General features: G+C 28.4%; 1 protein-coding gene across 1 annotated transcript; it reads right to left on the minus strand.

Moving 5' to 3' along the window:
• Positions 1-5,473: 5,473 nt before the first annotated feature.
• LOC149139628 (uncharacterized) lies at positions 5,474-7,000 on the minus strand. The gene is made up of 3 exons (XM_089450086.1): positions 6,720-7,000; positions 6,516-6,581; positions 5,474-6,384 (listed from the first exon to the last, which is right to left on the minus strand). The coding sequence occupies exons 1-3, from the start codon at positions 6,861-6,863 to the stop codon at positions 5,914-5,916; spliced, it is 681 nt and encodes a 226-aa protein (XP_089306212.1). The 5' UTR covers positions 6,864-7,000; the 3' UTR covers positions 5,474-5,913.
• Positions 7,001-13,588: the final 6,588 nt, after the last annotated feature.

The following is a 13,588-nucleotide window of genomic DNA, read 5'->3' on the forward strand; positions in this document are numbered from 1 at the left end:
AAAATAAAAATAATTAATAAATTAAAAATAATTTTTCTTGACTTAGTCAAATTACATAGAAATAAAAATAAAATAAAAAAGAAATCAACAATTATGATTATATTATAATTACTAATTACTAACTAAACCAACTTAGATCTATTTTAATTATGGATCTACCAAGTGCCAAGAGGGATGAAATATCTTGAGGTGTAAACTATTAGAGTAAAAAGATATTTGATCTCTCTCAATCCTAGGTTGATTTGAAATTAAGATGGATCTAGGCTAGTATAGTTGAGAAATAAAAATTATATGATTTTGTTTAAGATTATAAATTAGATTATTAATGATCATATATTTAATTAAGATAAGCACTTATCAATATTGAGAAGGATCTATTTTCTTTAAATGTAAATGTTTTTATCCTTAATTTTATGTCAGGTAATAATTATTTTATATTAAAAGATTTAAAAATTACACCATAAAAATTAGATTCCTCTCAATATTTGATCAATCCAAAAAAAATTACACTAACAATTTTTAACCTACTTTTATGTACATATTTAAATGTATATGCTTTTTTAGTTATCTAACACCATTTAACAACATATCCCACATAAGTGAATGTAAAGTACCTTTACACTCTCCTCGAAATATGTTATCTAGAACCTAGCTACTCTTGGTGCATTGAGTTTTAACAAAAATAAAAAATAAAATTGAATTACATATAAGTGGCTTCATCACATGATCTTAAGTATATAAATACATTGCTCTAAGCTCAAAATTAGATATTAATGTTACAAATAATATAATAATGTAACGATTTATATTTTCAAAAAGTAAGGAGAAAATTGTGAAATTAAGCTATATATCATAATAAAATGACATGATACTATCCTAATTATCATAATGATATAATTTAAAACATACCCATATAAATAATCTACATAACTCATGATTTTATTTAATTTCAGGAAAATCCACATAATACTATACCGATCATATAATATTTTTAGATATATTACATGGTTCTAAATCTAAAAGTATGTGATTTAATTATAAAGTAATCATTATTATATTTTATAATTTAAAATAAAAACTATATAAAATATAAATTTTTATAAATAAAATTTATAAAAATAGATAAAATTTTAACTATAAACCACATAAATAGACATAAAAACCATGAAATTAGTTCAATTGAATATCACTTTATTATAAAATAATATGTAAAACATACCGCTCAATGCGTTAGAACAAAAAAAATTTATAAATAAATGAAATAATTTATTTTACCTTCTTAATAGATGCATACCTCTTCGGAAACATATATATATATATGAATATGAATGAGACGCATCGAATTTCATTCATTTTTCTTTAAGAAATTCTTAAACATCTATGCATCTTGTGTTATGGTGGAGGCTGCATATGATCTTTAATCATGCAATAGATTTGTAAATCCTATCCGATTTCATTTATTCGATCCTAAATTTAATATCATTCAATTAAATAGAATTTCTTATGTCCCATGATAATGTAAAAACCAACATGATTTTTATCCCTAGTTGGTACTAAAGACAAATTTGATACCATTCCAAAGTAGATATGGTGGAGAGTAGATATACTTTTCCCATCAGAGACATATTGTTCTAAAGACAACTTTGTATAAAAAACACCATTCGAAGCAGACATGGCAGTGTCCAACCAAATTTCGTTCGTTTTTCTTCATTTATTCGTTATTTCAAAACAACCATTGTTTTCTTTTATTCGTTCCCAAACACATATGTAAAGCACCAATCAAAAGATGTATAATTAATATAGTATGTGTCATGATGATCTGAAACAACGATACGGTTCAATGATATATGTATCTCATACTGAAAAATGAAAGCTTAGACAACAATATTCTTAAAATGCTTCAACAACAGAGATCGAAAACAATATATGTATCTCATAAAAAAAGAAAAGCTTAGACAACCATAATCCTGCAATAATTCAACAACAGAGATCAAAAAGCTGAAGTAACAATATTCCTCAAATGCTTCAGCAAAACAATATAGGTACCTAATAAAAAAGAAAAGCTTAGACAACCATAATCCTGTAATAATTCAACAACAGAGATCAAAAAGCTTAAATAACAATATTCCTCAAATGCTTCAGCAAAACAATATATGTACCTAATAAAAAAGAAAATCTTAGACAACAATAATCATATAAAGATTCAACAACAGAGATCGAAAAGCTTAAATAAAAATATTCCTCAAAAGCTTCAACAACAGGGATCCCAATAAAAAGGTTGTACCCGTGCTTCCACCATCAAATGGCTAGCATCTTGACTTATCGATGGTAATGTAACAGAGAAACAAAATTTTATAATGTAACATATAAACAAAATTTTATAAAGAAAATAAAGGGTCAAATAATAAATGGAAATAATATTAAAAAAATAAATGTTAAATATTTAATTTTTAATATTACAAATATTAAATTAAAAATAGCAAAAAATTTTATATTTTAAAAATTGTTTTTGTTTGGCTAAAAATTGGCTCATCTAAAGAAATAAGTTAATAGCCTAAAATTTAGAGACATATGGAAAAAGTAAAATCTTATTTCTTTATGGACCACTAGGATAATTTCACATGGTGTGGTTTTCCTCAAATAATAGTAATGAATCAACGTGTCAGAGATGACTCACTGTTGATTTGACAAACAAATTATAACAAGTTTTGCCAATGTGTATAATATATATATATTTTACTTCTTTGGCATAAAAGTTTTAATACATGAAGTTATACGTTTGTAAGTTATTAATAATATCGAAATTAAACTGATGTTATCTTTTATAAGTCCACAACTAATTTAATTGTTGTAAATTCAAAAATAATGTAAAAAAAGTGGCCATTTCAATGGCATTCATCTAGAAACAATTAGGACACAACACCTTTTTTTATATTTAAGATGTAATAACTCTATTTGCATTTTATTAGTGTATCAATAAAACTTAACTAGATTATAGGTTATGATACATTTCAAAATTCCAAAAATGTAATGAACAAAATAAAATCAAACAATTGATTTTTCATATTCAAAATATTCAAAAACCTACAATCCTAAGAAAAATATCTACTAATATCTGCAACTTGTTCAAAGATTCACTTTTCCTCTTATTCAGGTAACCAACAATCTCTATTGTGAGAAATGCCTCCTTGAATTGAAGAAACCCTAAATGCTTCTACAGGTCATATGACCTTTGGTATATTTCTCTCTTTGACCATTGGGATATTTCTCTCTTATAGTGAGGGGAAGATGAGCCAACTCTTGGGATATTTTTTTCTTTCTAAATCTCTACATGTATCTGTTAATGTCAATTGAAATATGTTGGATTTGATGTCCACAAAGGTGGCGTAATCAAATTGAACATGACAAAAGAAAATGAACTATGAATTTGAAACCTTCATTCCATTCCTTTTGATGTTCATCGTCCCATTGGTTGAGCTCAAGTGAATTTAACTATTAAACAACTTGAAATGATCATTTTATTCCTTTCGACTGGTTCTTTGTCACAAAAAACCTTGTTTTGTACCTTTTGATGGTGGTTCTTGTGGTTGTTGTGCATTCCTTATAGTTGAGGCATGGATATTTCAAGAGGGCCCCTTTCCATACAAGTGGTTCACAAGTGTGAATCAGTCCATTGGCATAAGCCTTAGAAAAACATAAAAGAGTGAACTCACCTAATGTTTCCATTATATCTTCAAATGTGGTGTTGTACATATATAAGAACTTTGAAGGGGGTTATGAGGCCATTTATTACAACATGGACATGAATTTCCTTGAACTACAATTCAAATCCAATAGTTGAAACCAAAGTTGCGCTTTGTTATATCAATTCACTCAGTTGTTCTACAAGTGAATTCAATATTGAATTTGACAACATTTTAATTCTTTGAAGTTAATCTAAAACAAAATTGGGAGTTGATATTCAATTGGATACTTTTTTAAACGCTAATATATATCTCTATATTTGGAAATAGTAGCGACTCCAGATCTCCTGAAATATTATCCATCCCTTTAAGAAGGCATAATGAAAAAAAAGTGCAGTAGGGCACGATGTTTAAGGCATTGTGCATGGCTTGCACTAAATGTTAAGCCTGATTTAATCTAAACATACAAAAGACCTTTAACATTTAGACGTTGTGTGAAAATAATTTTATCACAAAAAGTGATGGGTGGAAAAATGAATTTTATTGTTTTTATTGTTGGTCTCATACTAAGTGGAAAAGAGAATTATCTAGAATACTCAAGGAAAATTGAGTGTACATTGATCTTCAATGACTTTTGTGATATCATTTATGATAGCCATATTAAACATATGAAAATGACAACAAATAAAGAAACATTATTTTTTTTTTTTATTGCTACTTGCATAAGTGAAGATGTCAGTGAGCATATTAGGTTTATTAAAAAATTGAACTCATTAGAAGAAGTCGAAATACGTATATGATTTATATTCAAATTTCATAAATGAAGCTAATTCATTTTTTGATGAAACTCTTCATCCTTGAAATGAGATATAATGATATCATGGCTTTGTCTTCCAAAATTAAAGGCATCATGCAATATGTTGATGCTATTGGTGTGAATATAGACATTTCTCTCATAAACATCATTGAGGCTCTCTAGCCCCCACGTTCTCCCTATCTTGACTCACTTCAAGCTAGTGGACAACTAAGATCTCTGAGATTTAATTAACTCCTTGTTGGAGAAAAGTGTAGAATGTGAGAAGGATTCTTTGAAGAAGACAACTGAATCCACTAGAAGAATTGTTTTCCTTGCTAAAAATTGAAAGAATCAATCACATGATTCTATTGGAGCATATTGAATTTTAGAGATAGTGGGTAGGAAAATCAAAGCCAAATGTCCAATTTTTATTATGTTTATTGTAGTAAGAATTGGTATTAAGCAAAAATATACAGAATATCATGAGATAAGATTAAAGAGAAGTAGGAACACACGGAAGACAAAGGTGAAACCTCTAAATCAACTCATTTGGTTTTCTTCTCATTAAAATATTGATATAAACAAATATTTATTGAAAACTTAGTTTGAGTCTTAGAGAGATGCCCTATTGCTTAATATCTAGGCTACTTGGGCTACTTGCATTATGAATTTCTAAAAATATCTTCTGAAGCATTGAATGATAATGTAAATGATGAAGTGTATTTTGTAAATAAATCCAATTTCCAACTTGCAATATTTGGACCTATAATGCTCAAACGACATGGATTCTCATATTTTAATTTTTTATGATTTGAGTTGTGAAAAACTTACGGTTTCTTGTTCACATTTGACAACAAGCCCATTCCATTCCATTCGCATATGTCGATGGAAAATTTGAAATGAGGAGGAACATAGACTTGCAATATTTGGAACTATCATGTTCAAATTACATGGATTCTCATATTTTAATTTTTTATGATTTGAGTTGTGAAAAACTTACGGTCTCTTGTTCACATTTGACGACGGGCCCATTCCATTTACATATGTCGATGGAAAATTTGAAATGAGGAGGAACATAGCCTTCCTAATGAGATGGGATGATGACAAATTGTTGAAATTGGAGGGCACATAATTATACACATGTTTCTCACTCTGCTAAAAGTACATTGGCTTCTGGTATTTTGTTGTATACTGGATTTGTCTTGCAGTCAGACCCACGATGTCCGAAATTGACAAGCTAGTGGCTGGGCCATCCTATTTCCGAACGACTGGAACGTGTATAACACGCAATGGACCTCTGCTCGATACTTCTGGTTGACCATCTTGATTTTTTTCTATATCTTAAACCTCAAAATTATGTAGAAAACACTGACCATCCATCCATCTATGAAAGATTGCTCCTGCGAAATATAATGGATTTGTATTTCATTGACTTTATATTTGAAACCCCGGCCTGGAATTCTGGAGGTTGCAGGGATCCCGGAATGTAACATAGGCAACCTGGCAGACATCGTATTTGATCTTTTTAGCCCCCAGGCTTTTCGAAAACACGATCCAAGGGTTCACGTTGGGATTATCATCATTATTTACCAAAACAGACGCGGACTCAACGCTATCCCACACTCCTAACCCTATTATCTGCTTCCCGTCCAGAGACACAAAGAAGGAGGAAGATAATATACCCTTGAGCCGAACGAAGTAGGACTTGAGTATGGCCAGGCAGCTGTACGAAATCATATCCTGCATCTTCGAGCTTGCCGTGTAGATTCTTCTGAGGCTAACAATGTCTCCCAGGGATAACCGAGCAAAGGGAACCCCTCTGCTTATTTCCCGTGAAGTCAGCCGGAACCAACCGGAGTCCACTATTTTGACTGCGCTGGTCATCCCCTTTGTGAATGCTGCTGCCTGATTATCATAACAAATCAATTAGTCAGGGCCTAGATTTTTTCTCATCCGATAAAATGCTAAACTTATAAAATGTTAAACTTAGATTTATTGCAGATTTCAGAAATCTAAAATTAATCTAAAAAAATTACCTCAGGTAGATTCAACCAAAGCCCATTGGCACTGGATTCCCCTTTCGAGACGGCAAACACAGCAACCTGCACATACAATATAGGCCGTCTCTGATCTGAAAACTAAATTCATCTAAATCTACCAAAGGTTAAATGGTATCAAATCTCTTCATACGTAAACCTTCTTAGAATGCTAGATCAAATTTGTTGTTCGCATACACATACCCATGATTGCTCGAGGCTCTTCAGAATGGCGACGTCAATGTTGTTTCCTTTTTCAATCAAAGCGGCCACTCTGGCCATGTGGGTAACCGCGTCCTGAATGTCGCAACCATGTTGAGGCTCGTATATGGCAAATGAAATCCACATTCTGCTTTGAGATTGGGTCTGCTGCGGCTGGTTACAGGGGAGTCATCATTTTGGTTCTTGGACGGGAGGGGATGATCTGTGGTACGCTAGATCTGTTTATATGGAAATGTCAATGGCAGGGTGTGTGCTGCGTTGGCGACCATCATCGGCGCGACTGGATCCATCACTTGGACGCATGATGCCATCTCCGACCACGGCAAATAGTTTGAATGTAGTGAAAATAAACGTCCAACATTGGTCGTACAAATTTGATTTTTCTAACCCTAATCTGGGGACAACAGAAGAATCGAACGAGTCCAAGTTGATCCTAAGGATTATAATACAGGGTAAGTGGAGGTTAGGGGGCCAAACTTAATCATACTTCCAGGTGCAACTGTGGATAACGGGACCACCATTACTCAATCATCATTGATGAATGTATTTATGGAGAAGTAGAGTTAACTTATAGGGAATTTAGAATCGAAAATAATAAATATATTTTTATACCAGGAATAATGGACGACCTTTATTCAATCATTTTGAGTGTTAGGGATTAGCGGTCGGTATTGAGCTGTTTTAATGTAATGAGTGTTAGGGATAGCGGTTGGTATTGGGCTGTTTTAATGTAATGTTTATGCAGGGTAATTTTACATTTTAAGATTTTATTATTTAAATAATTTGAAAGATAAAGATAAAATAGTAGCATGTTTAAATTATGTTTTATAATACACATTAAAATTTAATAACAAAATTTAAGGGTATTGAAAATATACAACTTATATTAATAAACGAAATTATTTTAATTGTTTAAATAATTTAAAAGATAAAATAAAAAATAGTAGCATGTTAAAATTATGTTTTGCAATGTACGATAAAATTTAAAAGTATTGAAAACAAATAATTTATATTAATAAATTAAATTATTTTAGTTGTTTAAATAGTTTGAAAGATAAGATAAAAAGTAGTAACATGTTTAAATTATATTTTGCAATGCACAATAGAATTTAATAACAAAATTTGAAGGCATTGAAAATGCACAACTTATATTAATAAATTTTGATGAATATAATTATGATGTAGTACACAGGATAAGATTTGAAAACTTTAAATATTATATATATTTTAAATGGGATAATTGGACCATGCTCACTCAATCATTGAGGGTGATCGCGTTGAGGGGTATTTGGTTACTTTAATGTAGTAATGTGGTATTTATATAAAGTTATTTTATATTTTAAATTTTTAGAATAATGGTGTGATTGTTTAAATAGTTAGAAAAATAAGATAAAGAATTACAGCAAGTTTAAATTATGTTTTGTAATGTATAATAAAATTTTAATAATGAAATTTAAAAGCGTTGAAAAGAAACAATATATATTAATTGTTATGAAATTAATGTATTTATAATAAAGTACATAGAACTAAAGGAAATTGAAAATTGAAAATATATTTAAAATATAGAAAATATATGAATCTTTTATTTTGAAAGGCTAAAGTGTTAATAATAAAATTTAAAGGCATTGAAAACAAACAATTTATATTAATTATTATGAAATTAATGTATTTATAATGAAAGTATATATGATCCAAAGTGTATTTAAAATTGAAAATAATAAATATATTTTAATTTATAGAAAGAATATGAATTTTTTATTTTGAAAGCTTAGACAGATATAAAATATCTTTATCTTTTTTTTTTTATAATTTTTTTCTGAAATATTCGTTATCTAAGATATAAATAAATCTCATATACTAGCTCAATATCTCATCTAATAATAATCCTAAAATTATTTATTTATTATTATAATAAATATTAAAAAAATTATTATTTTAATATTCAATTTTTTTAATAATATAATAACAAGATGTATGAAAATAATTATTTATAAATAGCTTATATCATAATTAGGTTTGGAAAAATTGATTGTAAATTTATGTAAGATTCAAGTACATTCCATTAATTTTATAAATTCATATAACTTTAGAGTTAGCTCCACTAAGTATACTTTGCTAACTTTTCAACTTCTAAGTATTCTCTTCTAGTTAGGGTTGTGCTTTCAATTTATGTTATATGTTGTTATGTCAAAGCATGTAAATCACAAGGAGCAACTGTAAGCACTATTCAAAATATCTCTTTGGAGTTTTAAACTATACTCTCTTTAAAATTTGCAATTATGCATATTTTCATACGTATTGCTTAATGCATTAAGGTTGTGGATATAAACTCTACTTGCTCAGTGGAAAAAAATAAACTCTACTTGCTCAGTGGAAAAAAATAAACTCTACTTGCTACAAATTACTAGGTGTAAATAGACACGAGGTCATAGCTTACAAGAAATAAGATCCTTGTAATGTAACATTGGAAATGGAAAATGTTTATGTATATTCATACATACATATTAATTCAAACAAAACTACACATATAGCTAGTGCATGTCATCACATTTGTTGGAAAAATACTATTTTCCATGTAGGCTTGGTCCAATTAGGCCAACCCTTGCACACTAACATTCGTAAGACATCAACATTATTTGATGTAAAAAATTTCATGTGCATTAAGTTTTCTAGTTCACAAGCATGCTTTAATGCTTGTACCCATGCTTTGCAATATTTTGTGCTTGATAAGATGGAAACACATATTAACTTGTGTTCATGCATACTTCAACATTTATGTCCACTCACCCACATCTTACGCACCAATGTTTAGTGTTACATGTTCCATGAATGCCCATTAGCTTAATAATTGTAATGGAAGCCTAATTGGTTTCATGTAGATATTGTGGCACACCCACAACATAGAAGAGAAATAAATAAATAAAGAAAAAACTTAAGAATCTTATGAAATTGAACCTTAATATTGTAAGTGAAATTTAGTGTTATAGATACAATAGATTACATAGTTAGTAACAACCAATTACACATTCTCTTTTCATCTCATATTATTTTGCACAAAGCAATTCAATAAGATTTTATAGTTTATTTTGAAGTAGAAGAAAAAAACTTGTGCCTTATCTCACATAGCAATTATTGGATTTACAGCAGTAACTTTAGTGCTATGCACCACATATTTGAATATAAGTCATGGAAAATATGAAAAGTATAATAAACCCTTAAGGTATGAAAACACCTTACAAATGATCCTTTTATGGAAGGAATCCACTCCTATTCATTTGCCTCTTTAGGGGAAAACCTCCTAATGAGCTAAACTCCAAATACAATAATCTTTTGCACTCTCACAAAGTTGAATCTATCATTGTTTATATTTATCAAGAGAACACTAATCATACAACCTTATAACTACCTAGTGGACTTTCTTTAATGAGACTCCATTAAATTTACTCGATGTTAAATACCATAGTAAACTTTATTTAATATTATAGTGGGCCTAATCAACATTACATGAAATTACCTCCACTATTATTAATTTACTATGGGCCCTTCATCTAGCCTTACATTCCTAAACATAGTTTCAACACTAAAATACACTAGTTATTTGAAAATGTGGCTAATGTTTATTCCATGGTAATTCACATTCTTCTAAAAGATGGAAAATGCATTGTAAAATGTTTAGGACTTGCAAGTCCACAGTTAGTTAACCAAAAGTAATGTATAGATTTATAATATAATTTCAACTTTATCTTTTTTTAAAAACCTTTTTTCCTTCTTAAGTAAATAATCAAGAGTAATAATAATTTCAACTTGATCTCTTTCAAAACTATTTGTTCTATCTTAACTAAACTATCAGTTTCATCCTTTATTTTTCCAGTTACAATACACACACACACACACACATACACACACACACACACACACACACATATATATATTCTTCCTCTTTTGTATATAGATACAATATATTTTTTAAATTAATATTTCAGAGTTTTTTTTTTTTTTTTTTCATTCCATATTTTCTTCCCTTTTAGATTTAATAATACTTATTAAATAAAATATACTAATTATATGCTAATTTCTTATTTTATTAAAAATGTTTATTTATATTTTTTAAACTCTCCAATATTATTTTAGAGAAAATTCTAGCTAGTTAGTTTATTCATTTACTATTTGACCAAAAATAAAATAGTTATAATACTGTTTTTATTATAATAGAATTGTTTATTTATGTTTTATTTATTTACTATTGGACAAAAACAAAGTAATTATATTATAATTTCTTAAAATTGTTTATTTATATTTTATAATCTTTGAAATGTTAATTTAAAAAAAAATTCTATTTAGTGAGCTTTTTCATTTATTATTAGACCAAAAATTATAATAATTATAGTAATTTTGACTCTATATTTTTAATAAGTTTTATTATTTATAATTATTTGGAATTTACCATTACATCTTTACTACAATAATGTAATTTGTTAATCTGACTATTCCTCCTCTTTCTCCTAATAATAAACTCAATAGGAGTTCAAAACATTGATCCTAAAACAACGATATTATTTAAAAATAAATAAAAAAATAAAAATAAAAATAAAAATATTCTTTAATCCTCAATCATAAAAACTTCCATTATAAAATATCAATTTCATTATTTAATAAAAAACATTAATTATAACTTCCATTATAAAATATCAATTTCATTATTTAATAAAAAACATTAATTATAAAATTTTAATAGTTCTAATTTCATAATTAAAAAAATTCCAATACCTCCCCACCATAAATAAATAAACAAAACCTGGCGCTACCTTAACTCATTTCAGATCCCTAAACATACATATTAAAGGCGCGTTGCCCAGAAATATAGTTTGTTTCAAAGTTGATTAAGAAAGGACATACATGTTACTTAGGATTTGTGGGGAATGAAGATACACGTTAGCTAAACGACCATGTTTGTTAAATTTGGTGAGATAATGACTCGAAATTTAAGAAATAATGTCAGAAAAACGTTTTCGATATTTGTGCTAACCATAAAAGTAAACCTCCTTGACTTTACCACTCAATCACATGTAAAAATGTAACCATCATGTGAAAATGGCATGAAAAAGCTCATTGCAATCACATGTAAAGATGTAATCCTCATGTGAAAATGGCATGAAAAAACTCATTGCAAGGACTAACCAGAAAAGTAAAGCTCCTTGACTTTACCACTCAATCCATGTAAAAATGTAACCATCGTGTGAAAATGGCATGAAAACACTCATTGCAATCACATGTAAAAATGTAACCATCATGTCAACATGGCATGAACAAACTCATTGTTTCAAATGATTAACTTGATATAAGTCTTCATTTTCCAAACAATAAAGTCCTTTACTATTTAACGTGAAGAATGCAAGAGATTTCGATATAATAATTCATTTTCAATTAAAAAAAATAGGAATAATTGATGAAGATATTTTATGAAGTTTAGAGTATTATAATTAAGATTATCACTTAGGGTTTAGTTTTTTAATTATATAATTGTGAAGTCAGAACTATTTATTATTATATGATTTATTAAGATGGTTATTTATAGTTTGTTATTTTAACTTGTGACATAGAATTTTATGTAAATAGATTTTTTAATGTATTATTTAAGTTAAGTTTAAATTAGGTATTTTGGTTATAAATGTTTTTTTAATTTGAAGTTTAAGAATATATAATTATGTTTATGAAAATATATTATTAAGGTAATTATTTAAATATTTTTTAAGTAAGAATTATATAATTGAGGGATAAGTATTATATGATTTTGTTTAAAATTATAAAGAATTATTGTATTGAGAGGCATTCTCTAATTTAGTATGGAAGGTATGTTGTCATGTCTTATTTTCTTTCCAGATCACATAATTTTACAAGCTCAAATAGAATCCACTCTCAAAGAGTATCGTATTAATGATAAAATTACCTATTTATAGATGTGCAATTTGTTATCACTCTATAATTTTTGAGGTTGTGGAAAAAATCACAAAGGTAACCACAAAAGCACTTTCGAAACTGAGAATCTAGACCTTCTAGTTTCAGAGAGGGATCTTTCTTTATGATTTATCTTTGTTTGACTGAAGGTATTAGGCTAGTCCTTAAGTTTAGGTTTGGGTTTTTTTCATTGTTAGGTTGAAACAGGGAAGAGAGGCCATTGGGAAAATGTAATCACAGGTTTGAGGTGATCAAATATAGAGTCCATTGGGAAAATGTAATCACAGGTTTGAGGTGATCAAATATAGAGTCTACACGCTAAACTTACAGGGTAGGTTAGGCAAATTCGTTGGATCAAGGTTTGAGGTGATCAAATATAGAGGTTAGGCAAATTCACTAGATCCTTTACGATCTATGGTGTGAAGGAGAGGAAAAGATTTAGATGTCCAACTGAAAAGCAGAGCAGTTAAGAATTTTGATTTTAATTTTCAGTAGAAAAAATAAAAGATATGCTTAGGCCAGAGACATGGTGTACATTCAAACAAATTATGCTCTTTAACTTCTTAGAATAATTCAGATTTTTGAATCACATATGAGAAGAAAAAGAAAACAACTTGACAAATATAAATGCACTTCAGCAATAAAAATGACACAAGAATCTTGTAACGAATGCACTGCATTACTAAAAATCTGATCAATGCACTGCATTACTCAAAATCTAATCAATGGTGGCCCTGTGAGCTACTTTACAATACATGTCCTTTTCTTCAAACAAGTCCCAACCACTTGTAAGTCGTATTACAACATATTTATAGATTTTTTGCTGAACTAATATCAGATTCCAAAAAGGGATTGATTTACAAAATATTCTCTAATAATTTCTGGAAAATTTGAAT

Source organism: Pinus tabuliformis, chromosome X (genome assembly GCF_031772625.1).
Source record: "Pinus tabuliformis cultivar Carrire ecotype Pingquan chromosome X, CPIR1, whole genome shotgun sequence".
Classification (NCBI taxonomy): Eukaryota; Viridiplantae; Streptophyta; class Pinopsida; order Pinales; family Pinaceae; genus Pinus; species Pinus tabuliformis.

Bases quoted from the DNA above. Each gene is read 5' to 3' on its own strand.
- LOC149139628 (XM_089450086.1), bottom strand. From the start codon at position 6,863: ATGTGGATTTCATTTGCCATATACGAGCCTCAACATGGTTGCGACATT. The intron at 6,582-6,719 runs GTATGTGTATGC...TTGTATGTGCAG, and splicing joins AGAGCCTCGAGCAATCATGG to GTTGCTGTGTTTGCCGTCTC. The intron at 6,385-6,515 runs GTAATTTTTTTA...TATGATAATCAG, and splicing joins TTTGGTTGAATCTACCTGAG to GCAGCAGCATTCACAAAGGG.